This window comes from Grus americana, chromosome 2 (genome assembly GCF_028858705.1).
Source record: "Grus americana isolate bGruAme1 chromosome 2, bGruAme1.mat, whole genome shotgun sequence".
Classification (NCBI taxonomy): domain Eukaryota; kingdom Metazoa; phylum Chordata; class Aves; order Gruiformes; family Gruidae; genus Grus; species Grus americana.
This window is the reverse complement of record NC_072853.1, coordinates 127,486,736-127,514,322: the sequence shown is the minus strand read 5'-3', so window position 1 is coordinate 127,514,322 and position 27,587 is coordinate 127,486,736. Positions and strand designations below refer to the sequence as shown.

The following is a 27,587-nucleotide window of genomic DNA, read 5'->3' as shown; positions in this document are numbered from 1 at the left end:
CTGTCTGTGCGAAGATGCTCTTCCCCACCAAAGATGGGATATAAAAGGATCCTCTGCCAGTGGCGATAAGGCTGAGGAAGTGGTTTCAGGATGAATTTAAGCCTATTTAAATCCCTGGGGTCAGTGAAAGAGGTTGTCCCTCCCTCTGCTTTATCCTTCGGCCATTCATTGCTACCCCACTCTGTGTCAGCACAGGGCTTGTCAGTTCAGGGAGCTGCTTCAGCTGAAAAAAACACCTTTTTTTTCTGTGGTCAGATTAATTTCCAGTCCAGCTGCACAGCTGCCAGAGCACTGATGCCAGCACAAACAAGGGAGCTGAAGCACACGATCACGGACAACGGGGAGGGCAGGACTGCTGCTCTCAGTAGCAGTAAATAAGGTGAAGTTACTCATGAAACCGCAGCCTGTGTGTGAGACAAAGACTAAATCAAGATTACAGATTTGGTTTTTTCAAATCCTTGAACTTGTGGGTAATCCGAAGTGAGCGGAACTGGGTAAAATTTGCCATTTGTTCCTTTTTTTTTTTTTTAACTGAAAATATTTTTTCCATAAACCAGGTTGTTTTGCTGGAAAATATATTGATTTCTTTTGCTTGTCTTAAGGAATTAAGAGCTTTTTTTTTTTCTGGAAGTGTATTAACTTGGTGTTAAGGAAGGATTTCAGTTACTCATTCTTAAATACCTTCATAAGTGATTGTTTGCCCTCTCCTCCCCCCCCCCATAAAGGAGCTTTATATCTTCATGTTACAACTGGAAATGAGACATAGTGAAATTAATTGACACTTCTGCCCCGTTTGATGACCCAGGAGCCTGTGACAGTCAGGATCTGAACCCAGACCTCTCAGCTTTCCATCAGACTGGTATGAATACAGCTAAGGACCCTAAGGCCAGAACACATCCCTTGAACAGATTACCCCCAGCTTTTTCCAGAAACTATCATGTAAACCTTTCGCAGCAAACTGGCCATAGTTCTCCCCATTGCTTTAGTTCCAGCATAGATAGATGTTCCTCCGTTCAGCATTGACCCCAGGACTTCGTTAGGCAGCAGCGCTCCTGGGCTCCAAACATGCTTCTCTTCAGTTTCCCTCACTTGGGAGAATTACGGTCTGTATTAGAAAAATTAATTAACAATTTGAGAGGAAATTTCAAATTTAGATGTTACCCACAGTGAGGAGAACAAAATTAACTCATTTAATGTCAGGCCTTCCATTAAGTATATAATTAGCCTCCTGGCACTTGAAAAGAATTTAATATGGATATACATTTTAGGTCCAGAAAATTGTGTGACCTTTAGCTGGGTGAAGTGGGGCCTTCTGCCTTTGTTTTTAATCTTGAGCTGCAAGGTGCAGTTTACTAGAGGCACGAAGGACTGTCTGAGAGTATTGCAATTACGAGAGATTAAAGGGAAAATGAAGCAACTGGGGAGATTAAGAGGGTCACTCAGGCAGGACTTGTGTCTGTTCAGCCTAGTGAGAAAAAATAAATAATTTTGTTCTTTACTGCAGCATTGTCTCTCTTTCTTTCTTTCTTCTCTTTCTGTCTTTCCTTCTTTCTTTCTCTGGTTTCTCTGAGGATAAAGTAGACGAGTTCTATAAGCCTTTAGTTGGGTAATGGCTGTGCAGTGTACACTGGGCAAAGACTCCCTCCTATGGACAAAATTATTTCTGAGTATGTTTGGATCGCTGTGGTTGACAATCGCCCCATGCGTGTGTGACCTGTGAGAAGAGCCAACTCTCGGGATTACCCTGAACATCATTAACGGAGATACAGGGAACTAGGTAGCACAGGTACTCTTAGAGTTATTTCTTTAACTGATAGGTGTCTACATTACATATATGAAATTGATGTATGTAAACCCCCCTACATTTATGTGATTAGAGCAGATGTGCCCGGGTGCCCATTTAATACTGATTTTAGTCATACAAATTGAGTGGCCACAAGTGAGCTAATGCTGTCCTGAATTACAGCCCTTTAATTCCATTTGAAGCCATGGGCTGTAAGAATCAACACTAGAATTTATTTCACTTCTACAGTATAGGAATAGCTTGACATACAGCATCAGGGTATTAAGCCTTTTAAATATGAATTGTGTGGTCTGTAACAAAGCATTTTAACTTTTTAAAATATCGTAGCAGGTTTGGGGTTTTTTTTTTGTAATCTCAAACTACACTGCAGTTGGAGTCTGAGAATACATGGGTATTTCTCTGAAGTGTTACAAAGCTTCTGCAGAATTCAAAACCGACCAGGCGTCCTTCTGGACACACTCTGCAAGGCATGCTTTGCTTACTGGGCTGGAGCCAACTCAAAAAGGGTTTCCTGCGTTGGGTGCTGCCGTTTCCGGAATCTGACTTTGAAGGTCAGAATAACACATATGCATTTGGGTTAGTAATTAAGCAGTCATTAAAGAGCTTTCTTAAATCATGACCTAATAGTCTAATTTGGGAAGTGCTGGGCAACCACACCTTGGCCTCAAAGGTATTTGTGAGGTCTTCACATAAAAATGTCTAATATAGTTACTCAAAACCCCGGGCATCTTAAATGAGGGATTGGTTTGGTCGTTTGAGCCTGAACTTGCTTGTTAATGACAGCTTGTATATTTGTCAACATTCTTGAAGCACATTTTTGGAAATCAGAATAATTTCCTTTTGCTAGTTGCTGTTGGTTGATGGCAGCTGGGAATTCTTTAACATAAAACCACATCTTCTGTCTGTCCTTGAGGTGTGCTCCATTTTCTGGGAGAGAATTTTCCTCACCAGAATTTGCTGTTACCAATGGGGACATAGCAAAGTGTCACACAACTGTTCCAGTTCAACTAGATTGGACTCACATAATGGTATTAAGTTTTTTACCAATCGTTTCTCAAGGAGAATACATCAACATCTTATTTTGCTGTAATGCAGTAACTCATTGAATTACATGATGCTTGGGTTTATTCCTGGAATTTTTAACATGCAAAATTTCTGTATTCAAAATAAGTAGGATATGCACACTGTGGAGAGAAAATACTTAACGGCAGAGGTTTCAGTCTGAAATCAATTGAAGGTACTTGTGATTTCTTCTGCCTTCTGGTTGGCTTATATTAAACTGCTAGAAGCTTGAAATTAACATTTATTTTCCAACAGTTTTTTTCTTTTGCGTTCCAGAAGCCCTTCTCCCCTTACAGCTCCTCTTTCTAAAGGCATGTAAATTTGCACAGCCTTCCTGTTTACCTCTTCTTCTTCATCTTGTCCGCAGTTGTGACAACCCCTTTTAGGAAGAGAAATGGTTGAGCTATACCCCCTCTGCTGGCAAGCATGTACGTGCATTCAACTAAACAGAGTACAAAACTGTGTTTGCAGAGTTTAATTTTTGTTGAAATCAGTACAAAGTTCTTTCCAGTCTTGTTGAAAGCAGGACTGCAACACATGGTGGATGTTTTTAATCTCTAAGAGGAAAATCTGAACACCAGAAGATGTTCCAGACATCATACAGTTTACCAGGAGCCTGTACTGCCAGCTTGCTGGTATTCAACAGGAATAATATTCAACCTCACGTTGGCATAATAGGTCTTGTACGAGAATTTTTGCTGCTATTTTTTTATCACCATAGTCTATGTTTCATATTGCAGCCTGTAACACAAGAGGAAGAGCTGGAGAACTTGTGCATACCAGAACTCTTTCCCCTTTTTCATGCCATTATTCTGCCCTTAGATGCAGACAGAAAGTTTTGGGAAGAGCTAACTGGTGCAGGAATCTCTGAAGCATAAGGTCTCAATAAGCCTTCCTCCATATGGAGAGAATTTGAGTCCGCACTTACATGGAATGAGGAAATTAGTTGAATTTAGGCGATCAAATGGTACCTAATTAAAGTTTTCTCATATTCGGTGTTTCTTCTTTTTTTTTTTTTTTTGTGCTTCTATTATTAGACACCTGATAGGCAATGTCTGAGCACACAAATCAGTTTGCATCAGCACAGGAAAAAAATGTCAAGCTCCTTCTAGAACTTGTTTTTCAGGGAATGAGTTTCAAATAGCATGGAGGAAGTTCAGAGTTTGATGACTTTTGACACAGCAATTATCAATAGCATGAAACTGGTAAAAGAGTGTATTTCAATGTCAAGCTCTCAGATGTTTTCTTTGATACACTTTGTCAGTTTGAAGGTAAAATCAGAGATCTTAGTTAAACACAATGTAATTGGAATATATATAACATAATTCCACAAGAGGATAGTGGTTTAAAAGTAGAACATACTTGGGAAGTCAAGTACTTGGCAGCGTTCCTTTCACAGAGTTAGGACTATGACACATACATACAAAAATCGTGAAACTGCAAAGTCAGCATTAATCAGCTCTAACAACTGCATTTCCTGATTTGATATGGCTTTGTTGATATGTGACAAACTTATTATATTTCAGATGCAAAGTTTTTGTGCTTTAAAGGTCAAATGTTTCAAATATATTGCATTCCTAATCAACAATGCATTTCATTTACCAGCTGGAAATTTACTTTGACTTTGTATGTTAGAGAAGGGAAATGGGTATGAGCTGTTTTTTGGCACACTACCATAGTTAAGAACAAGTAAAATAAGGAAGAAGAATGAACTGAGTCATTTCTTGCTCCACAAAATTATTAAGTACGGACAAGAAGATTGTATTTGTCAACTCCTCTGTGTATGTGACAAATGCTAAACCCATTAAGTCAGCAAATACACACTTTCAGCAAATAGGTAATTCTAGCTGCTGATGCCTAGGTCATGTATTTGCTTGTCAGCAAGCAGAAACCATTGAAGAGGTAATGTGAAATCTTAAATAAAAACAGGTGCATCTTCTTTTACAGCCTTTTATTTTTTGCTTAAAAGGGGGAGCTGTCACAGCATCTGCTCAGTGGCCAGTCCTGCTCACTCTAGAGGCTGCATTAATGTAGTGGAGCCAACTGGCCGTGCTGCTATTTATTTAAAGAAAACCATCAGGATACACGAAACCAACTTATCTGAAAAGGAGTCTGAGGTTACACGTGTTCTGAAGAGGTAATGCGTATATAAAGTACAAAATAGTTGTACTGATTTTAGAAACAATACATGGAAGAACCTCTCCCTCCATAGCCACAGGTCTGACACGTTTGCCTCACTATCAGTGGATGTGCATGATGGTCTGACATAGAACAGGAGACAATATGGTTGTATTTCTCAAATGCCCACTGCAAATGGTAGAGAGGCTTTTTTAAACTACAGAAGGAAAATTTTAAAAGCGTTTTCTTCAAGATGCATCGTTTTAAGAAAGTTAACATCATTTAAAAAATAGTAAATTCTCTCTGCAGTCTAGTCCGAGCATATAATCCATATGTGGATCTTGCCAGCATGCATACTTAGCTAGGAGTGAATGAATATGATACAGCAAAATCTTATTTAGGCTAGTGAATAAACACCTTATTTCCTGTTCACATACCAAGTTATTCTTGATGAATGTGAATGCGAATATATATTACCAGGACAAATTCCGCTGCTCCTGTATGTTTAGGCATGTCGTTCTCTTTAGATGCTTTTGTGCTGTACAGCACTATATTGCAACTTTTTAGTGGTGATCTCTGGATAGCAAATTATTTGGGAAGCTGAATGAAACCTCCAGGCCATAAACAAGGTGTCATATCCTCATGAGTTTTTAATATGACATTGCCGACATTTTTTTAGAAGTCCTGCCTCACTATACGTTAGCTCTGCTGTGTGCAGAGCTACAGAATAGCGACAATAGTAGTGTTTATTGGTCATCATCTTCAGCTATGTCAGGCAATTAGACCAGAGTCAACGTGACACCACTGTGACATACCAGTTGTTTAAATTAGGCTTTTTCCTCTTGACTTTGAAAAATTCCATAGCAAACACCCTCATGGTAGTTGTATTTGGTTCTGTGAGAGCTGGGATAAATGTTGCCAAGTATCTGCTGAGCTGAATAGATCAGTACACAATCCATTTCTTGCCAATTTATGAGGTCAGAGAAATCTTTTGCTTTCTGCAGATTGACAAAGTGCAGACCTGAGGTGTTTGCTGAGATATGAATAAGCAAGTTGACTGACTTTGATCAGCTATGTCTTTTTCTTCATCTTGTAATGAAACATTTTCATTCTCTAACTTTGAATGATGTTTGGAGATGCAGAGGTTTTACCTGCCACTTTTCATTCCCTTCCATTCTGTGGCCTTCTCTGAAGAGAGGAAGCCTTTTATAAGGTTTTCGCTAAGGGGAAAATGTCTTTTGCATTGAACCTGTGAGAAATTATTTTATTCTTGGTTTTGTCGTAGTGTATGCGTGTTTCTTTACATCAGATCACATTCTGACACTATTGGTCTGGGTACCCATACAGAGTTTTGTGTAATTATCTTTATCCTGCTGTTTACATTTTTACTCCATTGTGGTCTTACAAATCCACTTTCATGATTTCAAAAAGTTATTTCTGCAGTCCTTTATTTTCCTAATGATCTTACTGAGCCAAGTTTAATCCTTAAGTAAGCTAATACAACTCCACCGAAGTCAGTGAATTATATCATGACAATGTTTGGCCCATTACTTTACTTTATGAGAGGTTTTTTACATATGCATGTATTAAAAGCTGGTTTTTTTTCATTTTGCTGCAAGCAGCTCTAGTTGGTACTGGTAAATTATTGGAAGAATATATTTTCTGATAAGGACACACTGGGAAACATAAAGAAAAGTACGTGTTTATTCTAGTGAAAATGAAATCTTAGAAATGTGTATATCCTCGTAGAGTATGATGTGTTATGATTGTCCAGTTTATTTTTTAATATAGAGCAAAATGATTGGATTGGAAGGGACCTTTAAAGATCATCTAGTCCAACCCTTGGACTAGGGGACATGGGCAGGGCCATCTTTCACCAGATCAGGTTGCTCAAAGCCCCATCCAACCTGACCTTGAACACTTCCAGGGAGGGAGCATCCAGAGCTTCTCTGGACAACTTATTCCGGTGTCTCACCACCTTCATTAAAAAATTTTTTGCTTATATCCAATCTACATCTATCTTGTTTCAGTTTAAAACCATTGTCCCTCGTCCTGTCATGACATGCCCTGGTAAAAAATCTCTCTCCATCTTTCTTATAAGCCTCCATTAAGTATTGAAAGGCTCCCCAGAGCCTTCTTTTCTCCAGGCTGAACAACCCCAACTCTCTCAGCTTTTCTTCACAGGAGAGGTGTTCCAGCCCTCTGGTCATTTTTGTGGCCCTCCTCTGGACTCGCTCCAACAGCTCCACGTCTTTCTTGTACTGAGGACCCCAGACCTGGACGCATTACCCCAGGTGGGGTCTCACGAGACCAGAGTTGAGGGGAAGAATTACCTCCCTCGACCTGCTGGCCACGCTTCTTTTGATGCAGCTCAGGATACGGTTGGCCTTCTGGGCTGTGAGTGCGCACTGCCAGCTCATGTCCAATTTTGCATCCACCAATATCCCCACGTCCTTCTCCACAGGGCTGCTCTCAATCCATTCGTACCCTAATATGTATTACTATTGGGGATTGCCCCAACCCATGTGCAGGACCTTGTACTTGGCCTTGTTGAACTTCATGAGGCTTACACGGGCCCACTCCTCGATCCTGTCAAGGTCCCTCTGGCTGGCATGCCTTCCCTCAAGCATACCAACTGCACCACTCAGCTTGGGGCCATCTGCAGTCTTGCTGAGACTGCGCTCAATCCCACTATGTCTTTGATGAAGATATCGAATAGTATTGGTCCCAGTACAGACCCTTGAGGAATAGGTACTGCCTGATTTAAGTGAGAAGAACAGAGCATATAAAAACCTTTTTAAAAGATAAAGAATTAAAACTTTCTTCAGTTGAGACTTTACAGTTACTTTAAATGGTATAGTATACCTACGAACAAAACTTACCTTATCAACACCCAGCGGTTTTCTGTGAGAGTATTTTCCAGCTCCTGGATGCACCCAGTCAACTGGTCGTCTTCATTTCAGGTTACCTGTTCCCTGGAGCAGATTAAGTTTGTGCAGAACTGCTTTTGCTGTCCCTTTGAAAGACAGCCTGGGTGTTGTCAGTGTATCTAGTCTGCAAGCCTCTGTGTAGGCTACAAAAAACATGTAATTCCTTCTTTGTTGACTGAACCTCCTGGCCATACCTTCATGCAGAAGAAACGTTTTAAGTGTAAACACAGTTTCTAAACAGTCAGGTATCTTCTACTATTCAAAAAAGTTTTTTTCCTTAATATATGTGAAGTTACTCTTAATTCGTATTTTATATTGCCATCTGTTCTGAAGAAAAGATGTTGATTTTTAAGTATGTGGGTGTTTTACGTTACTTTTTTGCTCTGGTTGCATTCATGTGGTTATAGAAGACAAGTGTGATCCCTGTGATAATGGATGTATTATCCTAAGCTCTGTTATTAAGAGAATTTATTCTGTGCATCAGTTTTCATATCTCTTAAAACGGACAAAAAATCACAGAGCTGCAGAATCCGTATGTGAAAGATGTTGTATTATTCATTAAGGGAAAATTGCCAATTAAAGCATATTACAAATGGTTCCACTCTAAATAGTGTTTATTCTACTCACTGACAGAGATTTTGTACACCCAGCTTAGAGTATATAGATTCCTTATAATCAGTAAATCTGACTGAATGGTGGGCTGAGGTATTCTACTCATTAGAGGTACCACAGTCTGTTTGCTCATTTTCCTTTCCCTGCAGGATATATTGCAGCGAGGCTGAACTTATTTCTATAGTTAAAAGAGTCGGTTACGACAGGCAGCCACTAACACACCAAGGTGTTGTGGTGAGGAGGTTAGGTCCCTTCACCTCAAGCTCTAGAACCTGTTTTCCACTGTTGCGTGGTGCGGCAGATGTTCAACGCAGGACATCCTGGTTTTCAACTTCTACTTTACAGCTTAAAACCTGATTGTAACGTTCCCCTGAGCTGATAACAAACCTTGTATTCTGTGTCTGCTGTGGGTACTGATCTCATGCTCTGTACCCACAAAAAGCAACAACACTCCCTGAAAATCCAACACGAAACTGGAGGACTTGTTCTGAAATATTCCATCCTTGGATAATTGAGTTTATTCATTGCTCAACAGAACTAAACAGGGCTTGCTTATTAGTGCCTCCTGGTAGTGTACTGGCTGAAAAATAATGCTATAAAAGAAATGTATTTCAATTCCTGGAATGCAACTTTTCACTTTGCTGTCAAAACCAGCAAGCTGCAGCTTAGAAGCGTGGGTCCTGAGAAGCGTGTCCTTAAGTAGCTTTATGTGCACAAAACATTGTTCCTCACGTCCATATATATTTTTGGTACTAGGTCCTAACATTTTGTAAGACCTGAAGATAATTAATGACTCCTCTTTATAGTACAGTGAATATTTTCGTTGGCGTCACCCGATAGAAAGTATTTGCAGCAACATGTTATTAAGTTTTAAATATTGTAGAGCAATGACTGCAAGCTGTGCTACGTGTGACTGCAGAGAAGTAACTTTATAAAACTATTCCCTAACACCCAGAGTCTAGATCTTCTCCTCGGCGGTGGTGGGAAGCCCACAGCGAAGGACTGGGCATTGCTCTGCACCTTTGCCTTTTTTCTTCTGTGTGCCTGTATAAGTAATGTTATTGAATGAACAAAGAACGTCTTAAGCGTGGGTTGTCAAAGGGCTTGAAAATCTATTCGGAAAGGGAAGGGCTGCCCACCCCCACACCCCGGTCAGGAGTTTCTGGTTCTGGATCAGCCGCTGATAAGGAGGTCTGGAAGTATTTTAATGAAGCAAAGTCTTTTGTTTAAGATGCTAAAAAAATCATGTTGGATGTATATTTGCATATGCATTTTTTTGATGTTTGTTTTTGGGCATCTGTGGTGGCTAGCATAACAGAAACCCCCCTGAAAAAATAGTATCAATGGGCATGTAAATACATTTTCTGAAATTTGGAAGTAATTGTAAACCACAGAGCAAGAATATTATGGTGAGTTTCACTACAACCACCTGAACATGGAGTAAGAGTTATAAGGCCACTTCTGCTCCTGATGTGATTATGGGAGTAATAAGTTAAAGTGTCAGCTGAAGCCCCAAACCACTTGAATTTTATTTGATTCATTAGTAGTGTATTAAACTGAGAAATGTATTTTGGTATTGAAATGTACACTAGGTAGCTATAACAAGTATGCCAATGCCATATGTAATGAATAACTGTAATGTTTTATAGCCCACAAATGAAAAATACTTGTGGCTATTATAGGGAAACAGAGATGAAAAGGGATGAAAAAAGTACCTGAATTTTTGGACAAGAGATATTTCAATACAAAACTTTTAATTAACATTGTTGGGAAATCCTAATTTGCCTAAATTGATAACCATAATTTGAAATTGTATTTGTGTCAGTGCCATCTAACTTGCACTAAACCTCTCCTGTCATTTTTTGGAAATACTTGAAAGTTTGGACATAAAATTATTTCTACCATAAGATGTATGGGCTTCTGAGTGTTACGAATACTTTAGATAAATTCTCCAAAGCTTGCAAAGTGAGAAAAAGTTGCTTTTTGCAGCCTTTCCTCAATTTGCAAAGTAAAATATACTTACCAGTTTTACAAAGTTAAAGTAAGAGGAGTAAAATAAGACAGCAATGTCAATATAAGAGTAGTAGCTGTTGATGTTGCTAACACCGCTCCATTTGCAAAAAATAAAATTAGTTTTAAACCACTCTTACTTCCCACTGTTTATACTGGTTTGTTTACCACAAAAAAACTCTGAACAATGGCAGATAGATTTTTGGAAGACACCCCATGTGTAATTGCTATTTGTAAATATTATGATTCTGTATTTAGACGCAGTATTTACAGTCACATCCAAGGAGGCAGCTGGCTGCTCACATTTGTGAACACCTCTTATTCACACAATCATGTTTTTGAGGAAGATAAATTTACTTTACCTGTCAGTTTGCCAGGACCTCGGTTTCCTGATTTTCAACAAAAAGGATATTTCTTTGCTCTGGATTTTTTAGGAGGGGGTGACTGGGGAGGAGGCGTGGGTTTCTGTAAGGGCATGTGATTTTTAGGCGTTGTTTTTTATTTGTGTAGTTTCTGCTGTGGTAGTGCAGCAAGCCAGAGCACTGGATTGGCATACTGTTAGAAGTTTATTAAAAAAACAAAACAAAACAAAACAAAACCCCAACCAACCAACCAAAAAAACCTACCATAAATAACAGAAAGTTAACCTTGAAGCCAGACTGATTATCCTTCTTTCAATTTACTAATTCATTTTCTTGTTTCTAGTGCTACTGAGTTTAACCCTTTGCCTCTGCAGTGAAAACACTCACGTAAAAGTGTTGCCATTTTTTTTAATTGTAGTAAGACTTGAGTCCTGAACTCAACAGTAATCATTATTAGTGATGCAATTACTTGAAAATAAGTATAAAAATGCAAATGAGAATAGAAATAGTCTTTAAATAGAGAATATTTGCTTATGAAGGAACATACGCCAAAAATGTAACAAATCTAGATTTGTCAAACAAGTTAATAAACTGCCCCAAATTACTGCGTTCTCTTATTTCACACAGGAACTGACATTTCAGTTCTGAATGTCAGAGAAGTGATAGGAATGGAAGTCAACGGACAAGTTTGGTTCATGTTTTTGTGTGATTCTAAAATATTGCTGCAACAGAAAAACCTTGATCAAAGCTTGGGGTTTGCAGGGCCTGCAGCACCATTCACTGCTTTTTGATTTGGGAGATTTGGGGTGGGGTTTTTTTGACGATCTGAGGGTACACTTTTAGAATCTGTTTCCTAACATGATAAACTGAAAACAATTTAAAGTAGGTCAACATAAATTTGAATGTACAAATGCACACACAAGACTTTTTGTTTTAACAAGACACAGTAAAAATAGATTTTAAAATTGCAAGCGCGACTGCACGCACATTTTATTTGCTTACAAGCAGCTCGTAAGTGCTCTTTTTTGTGCATTTCAACGTATTGAAGTCAGTGGGAGTTTTATCGCTGGCATCACTGAACACCGGACCAACTTTGGGTGCACTGGATTGAGCCTTCGCTTCCCAGGAAAGTTGACTGTCACTGACAGCTTCTCTGCGTCGGGGTTGAATGCACCTAGTTTGATAAAGAAACATGTACGTCGCTTTGGTATCTTTAGGAAAAGCTAAGTAATGTATCCCATAAGGGAAATAGTGTTCATGTACTAAACGCTGCTGAGCTGACTACTTCATTGTGTACATCATGTCTTGAGGTAATTCAAGATCAGTTGCGGACCCTGTGGTATCTCTATTACACAAGAGCGTCTCTTGACACGAGTTAAAATCTACAGGAAATTTCTGTATTCTGACATTTTGCCTGTCATATTAGCCACATTTCGTACGGATGTTTGTTGGCGTGCCTGAGTGCCTTCGGCTGGGTGAGGGGGATGTTCTCCAGAGCACAGCTCCAGTCCTTCCATATGCTTTAAATACAGCATTTATGTATTTCGAGGGAACTGCACTAACTTGATAGTGTTGCCTGGGGGAGAAAGAAATGCTTTCATGCAAAGATTGTCATGGGCCATGGAGTGATAGCTGAAAGTAGCTGGCCTTATTAAGCAAAGTTCCTGGAGGTGTTTACATGTCTATGTAGCTGTAAAATAGCCTTTCTTCAGTCCTGGTTTTTTTTTCCCTTTTTCCCAGTTCTGTGTTTCAAGTTAATATATATATTGTTATATGTGAGCTTCTGTCTAGAAAAAGATTAGGAGCAAAGACTAAATCCCATTTGTGTTACTCATGTGGTTAGCTCGGTTGCTTTCAGTGTGTCTACTTGAACAAGTAAAATAAAAACAGATTTAATTTTAAATCCTTTTACTAACCGGCAGGGAAGAGTACTCATTGACCATAATAGTATCTTAGCTGAATACTAGATGTCATCTATAAATGATACACATTTTTTAGTCATTAAGTCACATTAAGCAGTACTAAGTTTTGCCCTCAGCGTAAGTAGTCTCTTGGAATTGCATCTGTCTCTTCAGTATGCAGAGAACATGAAAGGAAAATTGTGTTTTACCCTATTATCTAAGAAATTGCAAAGCTATGAAAAACAGATTACTATTAATAAACAAAATTTTCTTCAAAAGGCTACGCATACAGTTGTGAGGAAACAGCTGCTCTCCCTTCCAGAATATACAATTGGCAAGTACATTAATTTTAAAAAAGATTATTTTGAAGGCATCAAAACCAGTAAAAGTGCAGAAACTGTGACAAGAATACATATGCACACTGTTGTGATTCAATGTGATCTGACAGAGGAACGCTTTTTCCTCTTAATACATGAAGTGGTATATTTAAATCTTTCTCAGGTGGCTAGATTTCTGTTAAATTATCACGAGCAGCACAAGTGAGCCATTGCTGAATTTGATCATATCCAAGTTATTTAAACAGCAATGTGGCTTGAAACATCTCCACCATGGCTTCCTTCTGCATTAGAAAAAAAATCAGGACATTTTTCTGCTAAAACTATTACACCAAATATGGTGGGTTTGAAAAGTACCTAACCGATTGTTACAGTGATTAACACAGATACATTCCTAATTAACCTGTGAATAACGGGTGAAGACAGGCAGCTGTCTGGCACGTGTTCCCACAGCATTCTCAGGGCCTCAACCAAGAGCTAGCACGTGCAGCCAAAGAGTCTTTCCTCCTCCATCCAGTCAGAGTTGCCAGCGAGGCTGCAATCGGCAATGATATTCTTATGACTCGGGACATTTGTCCGCTAAGAAAAGGATTTGTAAAAAACCTATTTCTTAGATGCAGACCACCAAAAAGCCTCCAAGTATGAACAATTTGGACAGAAGCCATCTAGGCTAGCACTGAACCAGAGACCGCCAGATGAACCTTTCTTTAGCTCATAGCCATTTACTCCAGATGTTTGTTTTGAATACACAAGACTTAAACAAGTGCAATTTGGATAATAAAGATAAGCAGTAATGCATGATAAAGATAAGTAATGTAACTCTGGTGTTTATAGGTTAAGCTACGTGTTATTTTTGCATTGTGAATTTCAGCACAAATTCAGTGTAGTGTTCTGTGGTTCTCCTCGTGGTGGTAGCTCTGACTCAAAGACTGGTCATTTGTCACTTAATGCACACAACCAGTCATATTACGAGTGAATAAACAATGATGAGAGAAGGTATCACCAGCAGCTGAACCGGGGAGATGAGCTGGAACTGAAAATGGGAAAGAAAATAACATAAATGTAATTTTTATCATGCAAAAAAACATCTGTGTGAGTAAGGATTCCAAGTTGTTGTTTGCCAAGGAAATTATAATGGCAATTTCAGCTGTTGTTGGTATTATATCTTGATGTGGGGAACATACGGTGTGGTTATAAAAAAAGCAGGTTGTATGTATGTGAGGTTTAATTCTTCTATGAGAGTCATTGATTACGACTTACAGCTTAGAATGCTGGTTCTCCCTTACTAATTGAAAATATTGATTCTTCGTTAGACAAGGCATCATTTCTAGAGTAGATCATGTGTGAGGCCTACAGCAGCTGAAGTGTTGCTTGAAACCTTGCAAGGGATTTTGTGGAGATCAGAGTTCCCCAACTCCAGCCCTGAGGTGAAGACTGCTTTCACGAGCAGGTACCTGCACACCGGTTGTTTGCCTTCCCATCCTGAGAATGCAGGCTGAGGACTTCCCCTTCCAGCCATATGCTTTCATTATGGCTTTCAAATGACAAGCGAGCATCCTTCTTTTCTTGAACTGATTTCGCCATCATCCTTCCCAGGACCACTTTCCATCTTTCCATCCTAATGCTTTTGAATAAAGCAAGGGTTGAAACTAAGACATTTATAGGATCAGAAGTGCTAATCCTGGGAGCACAGTGGAGGTCTGTGTGCTGAAAAGAATGTAGCCTCAGTTGTCCCAAATAAACTCACCTTTACTGAAAAACACATTGGAACGACCCTGTTCTTGTAGTGAAGTCTGTGGCATGACCAGTTTCTGGAACTGTTGCAGCAAGGCCACTTGATAACTCCAGATCTGACTTTGAGAGGATTTCCAGCAACCTCATCACAAAAAGCTCGGTCCTATGTAAGCCCCTTCCTAATCTCAGCCCCAGAGGCTCTCTCAAAAGGGAAAAATTATCCCAATAGAAAAATGAGAAATTTCTGTACATTTTATTTTCTGTTTACCCTGTCACGGATCCAGATAAGTCCCCCACCCCAGACGAGTACATTAAAAAGTCTTAACAATATTCTACTGAAGTAGAAGCAGCCACATGACCAGGTTCCAGTCTCACAAAAACACTCCCCAAGAATCTGCCAGATCCCCCTTTATTTCGACCAGTCAATCAAGTGGTATAAATTGCTCAGTCCTCACAGCCACTGCAAAGAAAATTGCCTATAAACAGTGTTTTCTTCTGATAAGTCAGAATGTGGCCTGCACTGGGGCCAATCAGTCTCAATCAAAAGTTGAGACATTTTAAGGTTTCTTTCACCTTGGACCTGTGGCTGGTCTCCATATTGGAAGTAAGAGAATAATTTCAAATGAACAACAAATGTTGTGAAAAGTGTCCGTTTGCTAGCAGTTTCCAAGTGTGTTTTCTTCTGTTTACCAGAGATCTGGAGAAATAAGACAGCCCTTTAACTAAATTGACTAAATAAAAGGAATCTGCTTTTGAAGTATATGGATTTCAGAATCAAATTTCCTTTTTCTGTGCCTGTTGGCTTTATAGGCTTGTTTACTCGGGAGGAAATGACTTGTTTTATAATGTGTTTAACATCATGTTAGTTAATCTGTGCCATAATATAGAGTTGTTTCCTTGTGTAAGCAAGCTTTTCACGTGTAAGCATGTGTGAATCTCTCACTGGAATGAGGCGAGTCTGTATCCAAGGCTGTTCCTCTGTTTACGGGATGGACAGAAGAGGATTCTTGTTGGTTACGCAGCTGTATTGTATGTCTGAGATACCTCTCTCTCTGTAAATACTAACAACTTTAATTCTTCTTCTCATTGTGTTCCTTCGTTAATATTTTGGGAGTGTTTTGCAAGCAGCTTATATAGAAGTATAGAGAAGCTGAAGTCTCTAAAACATCACAAAAGGAAATCTTAGAATCGGGCCATTTCAGAAAAAAAAAAAAAAGCTACAAAATTATTCTTGTTGCATAAGGTTTCAAAATTTCCAAGTTGCTATTTAGACAACTGTCTGTAGATGGGATTATTAAAGATGACAGTCTTGAACAAATCAAACCTCTTTATAGGCAGTTTGATAAATCATTTCCAAGTAAGAGAAGGATACAATGACTAGCGGTTATACAGAACCAGCTTTCTGAGGAACAGAGAATACACAGTCATTGAAAAATATTACTGCCTTGCTTATGGTATTCATAAGAATCAGAAAATGTGTGCGTACATATATTAGAAATAATCCTGTAGAAATCGTTCTCAGTTATTGAAATGGCTGACTACTGCAGAATATCTTTACACTACTGTTTCTTAAAATAAGATACTGTAGAGATCTTTTTTGGATAAGACTTCAAAAAATTCTTACATGAAATCATCAGTCCATCACCAGAAAGTGAAGGAGACGTAGTTGAAGGTCAGGTGATCCATTCACCGCTAATACATTGTGCATTTTTTTTTTTCATTTTTCATAATTTCTGATGAAGAGCGGGAGTTTGGAATCATTTTTTTGTAAGTGATCAAATCAACATATCAAATGAACTTCCAATCCAAAGCTTTCAGTATCTTGCACCCATTCATGACAAGTCTTTCTAGTCTGTTTGAGCTGGTCTGCTTTAGCCCTGTCTACCTTTCTCTCATGCGTTGCCTCTAAGGTTTCCCACAGAAACAGAGTCATCAATGCTGTTTTAAAGAATGCTTTCTTCCCTACTACACCTCTTAAATCTTCCAGCTGCTATGGGATTTCTGTGCTATCTGTCCGCATTCAGTCACCTCATCCTTTTAAATTAGATTTAGAATTTAAAAATACAGTGCCTGATGGTGCCACCCCACTGTTGTGTGTCATGTTTTCTGTTTAACTTAGAAAAGATAGAATGGTAAATGTTGTGGGTAAGGGGAAATATTGTGAAATAAAAAAGTAGTTACATTTTGAAAAATAAATGGTAAGCCTGGGAATGAAAAGAAAACTCAAGGAAAAGCAAATTAGGAGTAACATGGAAATAACATCACTTGGCAAGTTGCGAGGTTGGAGGTAATATTAGAAGGTCCCAGGACAGTCTATTCATTTTTTGTTGTGTTTTTCACTCCTATTTACTTGTGTTTTCATCTTTTGCTAAACTATGGATACAAATCATGCTTGATAATATACCATATAGGCAAAATCAGGCTGATAAATATTTTATATCTTATTTAAACTATACAGTCCATTTCTGGTGGTATAAAAGAGCTGGAACTGCAGTTAGTGGTATTACTTTAAAAGAAAAATAAACAAAAGATGTGGCAAAAGGGAACTGAGCCCATAGAAGTGTAATAGGAGGCAAATGATTGTTTCCGGCGCTGAACAAGGAAAGCCTTCTGTGAAGGGTTTTATGTAATTTTGTTCAGCTGAACAAAGTGGAGAATACTTAACAAAATTGCCATTTTTAAAATCTCATTGTGAATACTCAGCATGCTGTGATCATACACTGTGTAATGGTGTTTGCAATGAATGAATTGCTGTAGATACTATAATATAAATAACTGTTTTGTGCATTAAGAAGCAGTTCTCTTCATGATGGTTTCTATCTCAGGAACACGCTGAAGACAGGACTTTAGAGAATAAAAGCATCAAAGTACTCTTTGAGTAATACCAGTCTGCTAAAGTGCTAAGATACTTTTAATATTTTTTTGTGCTATTACTTAGAAGTGAGTAATAAAATCAACTAAGTGATAGTCGCTTTGGTCTTAATCTATTCGTTATTTTTACTGTGATCAAAACTTACTCATTTTTTAAACACGACAGGTTCAACAGCATCAGCCAATAATTTTTAATGGCTTCAGTGACAGAGGGGCAGAGAAAGTTAATCACGAGAACAAAAGGACCTGGCTCTTACGGACTTCAGCACGTTGACCTGGTGTGCTATGGGTTTGCTGCAAGAAAGTATCAGGAAACCCCAAAGCTAAACCACATATCACTTTGGGTGATAGATGGACCTCTAGAAACACCTTGCTAACACTAGAGAAGATTCACGGTGAAAAAATGTCATACCGTACTGAATTCTATCGCTCTCGATAAGCATAAGAAGCAATATCTCATGTTAGTGCTCCTTTGACAGCTCATTGGGATCAGTTTTCCTAGATACTCTTCCAATCAGATTGACTACAAATATACTGGTTCCAAAGTGTAGATGAAAATGGTAACTGGCTTCAATAAAAAGCCCCTGAGAAAAGCAGGATATAACCACTTTGAAAGAATTGTAACATGGGTTAGAAAAATGTATTAATATCCTCCTTCTCTTACTGTCTTGCCTAGAAGTACCTCTGTTTTTCTAAGTTTCTTATGGAAAGATGGTCTCAGTCAGAAAACTGAAAAAACTGGAAGAAAGTCTGATCCGAATTTTTCACCTGAATTCTCTCACTGTAATGGAAACTAAACGATGTAGGGGATTTGTCGGAAGTTTCTCTTACTGCCAAAGCCTTTCCGGGTGACAAGTGGCCCACTCACTTCACCCTCGGTTTCCATTATGAATAATTAAGTCTAATGAAAGATATCTACCCAAAAATCATGCTAACCTAATCTAATTATGTTGATATTCCAACATGCATAAGAAGTAAAGTCCCAGTAATATTGCAGGGTGACCAAAAATACTGGATCTAGCATAGAGCCAAATTTGAGTGTTAAATCACAGAAAGCCAAGCTTTTTCACTACATATAGTGTATAGTTAAAGTAAAATGAACAATTCTTTAAAAATGTGTAATATTGTTAATTTTCTTACAGTAATTCAGATCTCTTGGTCCTCAAATTTAATGCTGAAAAATTTCTAGTTTTGGTCTAGATAATGACAAGAACCATGAACATCTTCCACTATTTTGATAATGGTAGGTTTTGCACTATCTAGATGAAGGAATTGAGATGAGGATAAATTTTTAAAAAATAAATAAAAAGGAAAGAAGATTTTAGGAGTTTTCAGCAATTTTCAGGCAAAAAAGTGAGGAAAGAAAAGGTTATGCATTCCAAAGGTACAAATTTGGGGAGATTTCTTGATGAGAGTTTGAGTCATCGATATTCTAGCCAAACTAAGCTCTTCTCTTTTAATTCTGAAGGGGTTTAGTTCTTTAATTGTTCTTTGATTGTACTGCTTGGAGACTAGCCTGCTAATTTTATTCATAGCAGAGGTGTTATTAACCATACAACTGTGCCCATTGCCACAGGCAGTCTCAGCGCTCGCTCCTATCTCTTTGTTTTTGTTTTGTAGAAATGTAGTCCTTTGGCTGCTGTGGCAACTGTTTATTACATACATTTATAAAAGTACCTACTGATAATACTGTAGCATCTGGGTAGACAGCTGTGACTCCCTTTCCCTTCCCCACGCCGCTGTTGCTGCAGCACCCGTTCTGCTTGCTCTTCATTTCCTACGTCTCGGAAGGGCAACAGGGAAGGAAAGAAACAAAATGAGTAACTGCTGTACTGTAATAAAATCCCCCTGCACCATTTTCCACTCCCTCCTCCTTTCTGGAGAAAGATGAAAAATAGCAGGATGTGGTGATGGCTGTTGATGAGAGAAAAGGAAAGGGGATGTTAGAGGGAGGGGGATCCGCATGTACCTGAGGGGAGGAAGGATCCACCATGATGAAGGAGCAATGAATTATCAACAAACAGAGAGGGGTGGGAGAGAAATAACCCTCATGCAGAAAATCAAAAGTACAGGTTCTATGAAGAAAAATTGTCAGGAACAAGGGAAGAGAAAGTGTGAAGGCTCGAGAGGTGGTGGATCAGATGGGCTTCCAGAATGGAGAGGAGAGAGAATTGGGAGAAGAGCAGAAGAAGTTCAACAGATCACCCGTGCTGCTGGCACTGTCTGTATCTGTTCCAAAGACACACAGCAGTGGGAAAGCAGGGCTGAGAACTAGGGTTGCTCCTGGGGCTGTGATGCCAGTGCTCCTCAATGGCACTATTTTTGCATTTTGTTGAACGGGGCTGGGCTCTGAGTCACCTGGTGAGGTTACCATCAGCATAGCTCCTGCTGACATACTTCTTCCCAGATTGAGATTATCCGGCAACCACTTTGGCTTTCCCTTGTGTTAAAGAGTAGTTACACTTTAAAAGTGGATACCAGCAAGGTTCAGAGACCAAGAATGGAAGGGAAGGCATTGAATCAGTCCTCATTTTCCACCAGAAACACAATGTGAGGTTATGCTATCTCCAGTTATAGATGCTGGGGAAGCATGTGACCCCTCATCAAGAAATACAAGTTAAATTAGAAAATAATAGCATTATTTTGACTAATTTATTCCATATGACTATTTGATAAACAAGGGAGATGATACCTTTTTTTTCCCCTGACCTTCTGTATTTTCACTTTTTTGAGTTATTCTCTGGAAATTAAGTAAAATTGTATACAAATTCCAGCTCCGATAAACCTAAAAATCAACTGTCCTTTCATAACTTCTCCAGATAGGTTTTCATCTGGTATATCTCATAGATGCTGTTGTTTTCATACAACTGTCCTAATACATTATTTTAAATTTAAGATTTTAGGATATTCTAAATGCGGGGAAAGTTTGGTATTTATAATGCATTGTACTGGACCAGCAGTTTTTAGCAGCACTAATTTCAAGTGGCTGCCTGCCTAAAACATGTTGAGGGAATGCAAAATACTCTGTGCATTAAACATATTTAAAGCAAAATGAATTCTGTTATAGTAGCATTTAAAGTATTTTGCTACTAACTGTAACTGATGTGCATACATTTCACCTGCAAGTATGTACGTGGGAAGCAGTGGCAGAACTGAAATATATAAGGAGAAGCAAAGGAGGGTGAAATAAAAGGGAGACTATTTTCCATGTTCTGACTCCTTTGTCCTGAATTTCCTACACCCGTGCTGTTGTCATTTTGGAAGAGGAAGAAAGCTGGGTCCATGTCCACCCACCTCAGCTCTTCCAGCGAGCAAAGCCTCCCCAGCGGGGAAAATACGGTATTCTGTGGAGTGTTTCATCAGCTGTGGAGGAATAATGACAGCAGAGAGCTAGCTCTTGACAAGCCATTGATAACTTCAGGTCTCCAGGGCCTTTACGCTCAGCTGCACCTCCTCGGTCCTATGTTACAAATTCCACCTGGGAGGTGACGCTGGCAACGTGGGGAGCACCAGCTCCAGAGTCACACCGCATGCTTCTCACTGGACTCCTCCTTTGCCTCATCCTGTAGATTCGCCAGGTTTCCGCATCGGGGCGCGTACGGGAGAGAGAGCCGACCTGTCCTTCTCTAACGACCTTATCCCTCTGGTTCAGCCACTTCTGCCTGGAGCTGCCACAGCCAGCCCTATTTCTGCCCTGCAGCTGCCTGATGCAGCGGTAGGTTAGCAGCGGGCAGCATGCGTATGCGCTGGCCCCGGGTCAGTTGAGTTCGAGACAGATTTAGTCTGCCCTTTGCCGAGCGGGTGCACATCTCAATCTGTCCTTCCAAAGATAACAGAACTTCAGGCACTGGGATGTTTGGTTTGCTTTCTTTGAGATCTGGTTTGGTTGCCAGTAACATTAATAGAGCTGGAATATAAATCATACTGAATGTAAAACATTTGGGCTTCAGTGTGCCGGGCAGATATCCATGTAGAGAGAAAGGCAATTAAATCCTCTTGCATTATAAACCTTATAGAATAAGGCTCTGGCTGAGGTCTTGCACATATGGGAATTTTCTCTGGTGAAGCCCGATGAGTCGTCGTTCTGGTTGCCAATACTGTGGATAAATAAAAGGCTTAACAATTAGGAAAGAAGGAAAACAAAGATAATACACCTGTCAAACTTTTTTGTATTATTAATGCGCAAGTGAAAAAATGTTACGCTCGTGCATGCTGTTGCCCTTAATACCAGCTGTTGCCTGTGCCCGTGGATCAGTATTTTACATCAGCTGAACAGCCTTGCTGCCAGCAAGCACTCTAACAGGCAACGCAGATAACAGCAGTCTTCCCACACTCCATACAATTCAAGCTATTCTTCAAATTAATAATAATACTTAATAAAGCTTCATCTCTCATTTGCAAAGAAAACCTTCAATTAATGTTAATCAGCATCCTCAGAACGCGATCAGGCTGGGCTTGTAGCTGGACGTGCCGAAACAGTTCAACTGGCAGATGGAGCGTTTTCCAACTATTCTAATTAATGACTGCTCATTTCAAATGTTAATGCAATTAAATAAATAGGCAAAACAAATAAAAATAATATACGTTAGGAAAATGCCACTAACAGAGAGAGTTCTGATCAAAAAAGTGAGCCTCGCTCAAACCCAAAGGTGGCCCGTCCATCCCCTCCCGGCTAAATAAGGCTTAAAAAAGACAGGGCTTGCTTTTGTTACTTGCTGTTTCCGACCGTTTCTCTGGGATCGACATTTATATCACTTCCATTTTAACCTGCTGACATCAACTGAGTCATTGCTTCTCCAAGTAGTAGAACATTTTTCTGCAGAAAATGGAAAAGGATTTTCTTCACATATTAGGGGGCTTTTTTTCATGCAAGATTTAGACTGCCCCTGTTCCTTGCCTCTTCTATTTGAACTAATTGCCTGATTTTTTTTAATTTTTTTTTTTTTTTAAGGGCTTTACTTTCTGTGAACCTTGTATACCATAGCACTGATGTAGGACCACATTCGTTTGGGCTTATAAAGAGTTCAATTAGCCCCTTAATGCCTAGTTCAGTCACAATTAAACCTTCCCTGTTGACTCAGGATTGGTCTTTCTAAAGGCAGCGGAGGTGTTTTTAATTATTCATTCTCTGGTTTGTTTCTTACAGCAGTCTCAGCTGTGCTTTATTATTCAAAGGTTAATGCAAACTGAGAACTGGGTAAATTAAATTTGTTTGGCAGCTAGCAACCTGATGTATTATAGACACTGTGAAATATGGATGGCAACACTTCTGCTATTGTGACACTTAGAAAGCCAGATTTTATCTTTAAAACAATTGCTAGTTTGGTTACTATGGCTGATAGAAAATGAACGTTCCGTAATGTTATAGTCTCTGTAACCCATTTTTGTTAAGAAAGCACGTAGTTTAGAAAGCCAAGAAGCATTAACAGCTATTATAGAAAATTGATGTAGGTACCATGACTAATGAAGTACACTGCGCAGTACCAAGTCACGCAGTCGTATGCAGGGAATCATGCAGTCAGAAGTTTTAATGAAGGGAGCCCAAGGAATTTCAGGTGAAAGAGGGTTTTATTAACTTTCAGTGAACAAAATGAATAGTTGAGCAGTGAACATGACATGATGTCGTATAATAATTGTATGCCTTGGGTACATTGTGAGGCATGGAGCATAGCCAAGAGCTTTCATCTGTTCTACACACAGGGCTATTTCACAAACCCCTGCATACTGTGGAAATCTTTATTGCAAACATAACAAGAATTGTTTCACAAGAAATGCCTTAAGACAATACCACGTTACTTCTTTGAAATATCTACCAGCACTGCTTTCCTCTGAAAAATATTAATCAGGTATCTAGAAGTCACCATCCCAATTGATCCTAATTAAAATTCAGGTCCTGTATCAGTGACTGGTATCTGTAGGATGTGAACCGAAAAGTTATCTTCATATTCCTTAAGAGGCCACCCTGAGTAAAATATGTGTTTCTATGGACAAGCATGATGTTGTATGAAAGGAGGCTGTGTTGGCTCTTGGAGGAGTTATGCCCGAGAACTTTTATTAGTTTTTAATTTGATTTTGTCAGGAATTGACCGTGTAGGTGAGAGTTTTTTCTTGTTTCACGTACAGGATTATGTTTTGTACACTTTAAATATTGTTTCGGTACTGTGTTTTTAAATGAGGATTTTGAATTAACATAATCCAACAGTTTAACCTGCTTCCTGTTTATAATATTTTTAAGAGAGGGTGACGATTGCAGAGTAAAGCAGCCTTCTGTACTAGTGACTGGAGACCTTAGGTTAGTAACTTAGAAAGTGCAGCTGCAAGGTCGTTTGTACCCTGCTCAGTCTTTAGTACAGTCTGTGCTGTATAATAATGTGTGTAATTACACTGCTACTGACTGATGAGGTAGGTGGATGAGGAGGTAGGTGAAAATAGGATGCCTTGTGAAGCAAGACAGTGACAGACATCTCAGCAAAGTCTCTGTATCCTTGCACCGTAAATACTTTACATCTGCCCACTAAAATATTTGAGATAAGAGAGTCAGGAATTTTTCTGTGCTTATTTGAATAATTTATAATGTAAGTTTAATACTTCTTCCTGACTGAATATATCACTTTACTGACAGAGCTTAGGACACCAGTTACATGTTTTATCCAGGACTAATTTAATGCATGTGATGATACACAATTTTACCTTGTAGTGTTACTGCAAAACCAGCAATACTACTAGTAGAGTATAACTGATGCAGTATATTCTTGATTGTACGTGGTTGTTATGTTATATTTTTGTTTTCTATTTTAGTGCTGGACCCAAAGGAGACAACATTTATGAATGGAGGTCAACTATACTGGGGCCTCCGGGGTCTGTATATGAAGGTGGAGTTTTCTTCCTTGACATTACCTTTTCACCGGACTATCCTTTTAAACCACCTAAGGTTAGTAGGAGGATATTAAAAATCTGATGGGAGTCCTCTCCTTGTGCTATTTTTTTATATGTATGTTGTTATATCATTGTAGGATGAAATATAAAACTTTCAAAGCAGTAATGAATATTTAAACTAAGTATTTTGATGGAAAGAATTTTAATACCTGCCTAAAATTTGCCTGCATGTTGCCAGTATAGCTAGATGGATATGGATTTATTTAGCAAATGGTTGCATAATTTCCAGCAGTTATTTGTTTGATTTGGGTTTGTTTCTAATATGAAAGCATTTATATTTGACTTGCACCCTTTACAAGCAGCTGAAGATACTTAATCTTTCCTGTTGACCCATATCATTCACCAGGGGTCTGTGGCAGTCTGACAAAAATATGCACCTTTTGCACTACCCCATATAAATTATTTCTGCAGATGCAAGATACACTATTGTTCATGAAGTTATAAGTAATTGCTTTACATCAGTTTTCTGGAAGAATGTGGAAATACAGCAGAAAAGGCAAGAAACTGGAGTGAACGGCAGAGATTTACAGAATTCCTTACGGATTCGTTTTCTAATGCTGTCAATAATGACACCAACCACAAACGTGGAACTCTACCAGTCACATGAAGGTGGCAGATCATTGCCATGATCAAGTAGGCTCGGAATGTCAAACAGGAAAAATCTAGTGATTAGGAAGACTGGAAAAACTGAAATGGGATGAAATGCGGTAGTGCAGAGTGTCATCGATAACCAGTAGTAATAATCGCTGAGGGAGGGTGTCAAAATGGGTCTTTATTGGGTGATCACAGGATTATTACAAACCACCTGTCTCATGCATCTATAAAAAAGGCAAACACACTCCTAAGATGCATCCTCTGGCATTACCTGTAGAGATAAGGAATTACCAGTGTCATATATAAGATACTTGTAAGACCTTATCTGGAAGACCGAGTGCAATTCTTGCACACGTGTTCACTAACAGGAGCAGAAACTGGGAAAATTTACCCTGCAGGGCTGTTAATAGAATGAAATAACTTGATGGGCCTGTCTTTTATGAAACAAAGTGAAAAGAGCTGAATTGTTCACCTTGCCAGTGTGGAGAGTGAGGGTCTGGAACACCTCCCTGGGAGGACCTATGGCAGCAAAAATCTTTACCTTCTTTTTGACACATTTGTGAAAGGGTTGGTATGCCATGTTGGTTTATAATAGAAGGGTATTGTATTAAAAGAGAAAGTAGCGGATTCCTGTTTGATTATCACGTGTACACTATTGAAAGAGAAGTGTTTATAAACAGGATTTTGATGCCACAGCAGTAATGTTTATAGTAAACATTATCAGGAAAAGTTTTAAAAAAGAATGAGAGATGGGAATTCAAAGTACTTGTCATTCTGTTAATTGGACTTTCCCAGCCAGTGACCTAGAGATGGGTCAGTATAGCAGTACTAGAAGTGGTCTAACTTTGTTTCCCACTTTTAGTGTTCCAGTTTAGGGAAGCTTTGAGGTCACTGACAAGTCTTACAGGGGTTGTACACTTTGCTGACTGCACATTTTCTAATTTAGATCACTGTGATTACACAGTGAAGAAGGAATTTCTTCAGTTTCTTCTCCTTCAGTTAGTTAAAGCTTTAGGCACATGTTGCTTGGGCGATGCCTTGTTCTTCCTGCCTCCCTCCCAACCCAGGCCAGTCCAGACTTCTTACTTGCTATACAAGGTCCATCTTGACAGGCTCCTTTTGTTTGCTTCTTTGCTGGGCTTAGTCTGTTCGTAGTAGTTGTAATGCAAGGGTTACGTTCAGTCCCCTAGCACATTAAAATTATGTTCTTTAGGGGATATTGGCATATCTACTAAATGGATTTATTGAGTATAAAATAGAGCTTGAATTTCTCTCAGAGATCCAAACCTAATATGTAAAGAACTAGATCTGAAAGACAAGTTGGAGGGATATCGTTTGTCATTCTCTCTGTTGAATCTGTTGAATCTTGAGGCAATATATGCAATAGGCATCCTTTAAAAATAGGTGAAGGTCCAGTTTGCTGTTTCACCACAAGGTTAAGACATTTTCAATCCACACTCAGTTGTGTTTGGCAACCGTATTATTTTGAGACATGAGTAATGCAGCTGTGCATTGCTTATTAATGAAATATCAAGCAAAGAGGTGGCTCTTGTCCTGCTTTGTAGTAGATTTTTTTGTCTGCCTTTATCTTGATGCCAATTGTCATTGTAAGAAATGTGCGCATATAAATCCTAAGAAAATGTACTGCTTGATAAAGGACGAGAGAGTTGATGGTGCCATATTGTATTACTAAAAGGCCAGTATTTATGATGAGGGAAATTGTTATCTGTAAGAAAGTAATGAGTACATGTGCACAGGGGTCTAATGTCAGATAGAACTGACTGTCGCTAGCATATTTTGTACACATGGATTCTTACTCTATTCGTTTCAGTCACTGTCATAAATGACCCCTATTTTCAGTCCTGCTGTAGGATCTCTCAAACTGTTGCTATTTCATTACACCCATTTTCTATACCCTACGAAACTGATTCATAGGTAAAATAGTTTGGGAAATCCCTTGAATAAAGCAGCATGGGAAGATGACTGCTTGTCATAAGGCAGCTGCTGCCAGTCAGTATTGTTGGGAAACGGTGGTTAAATATGTTCTCCACACGCTTATTTCTAGCCAAAGAAAGGCAGTGAGTACGTGGAACGTAACATACGGCCTCACGGTACGGTGCTGTCTCTGTCACCGGGTGTTGACATCTCTTCTGCTTCACCACAGGATTTGGGCTATTTGGTGCTGTTCTCAAAATCATGGGTCCTGGGGTTATGGGAATAGATCATCTTAGATCTTTTTTCTAAGTATAGTCCCACTTCTTATGGCTCTATCATCTTAAAAAATCTAGAGATAAAGTACAAGACTGTGGAATGTACTG

General features: G+C 39.0%; 1 protein-coding gene across 2 annotated transcripts in view; it reads left to right on the top strand.

Moving 5' to 3' along the window:
- LOC129203569 (ubiquitin-conjugating enzyme E2 E2) overlaps positions 1 to 27,587 on the top strand; it is a 215,989-nt gene that overhangs the window by 150,671 nt on the left and 37,731 nt on the right. For both annotated transcript variants that reach the window (XM_054818251.1, XM_054818249.1), the window contains exon 4: positions 24,538 to 24,670. In XM_054818251.1, coding sequence (XP_054674226.1) covers positions 24,538 to 24,670 — 133 coding nt within the window. The remainder of the gene's footprint in view (positions 1 to 24,537; positions 24,671 to 27,587) is intronic.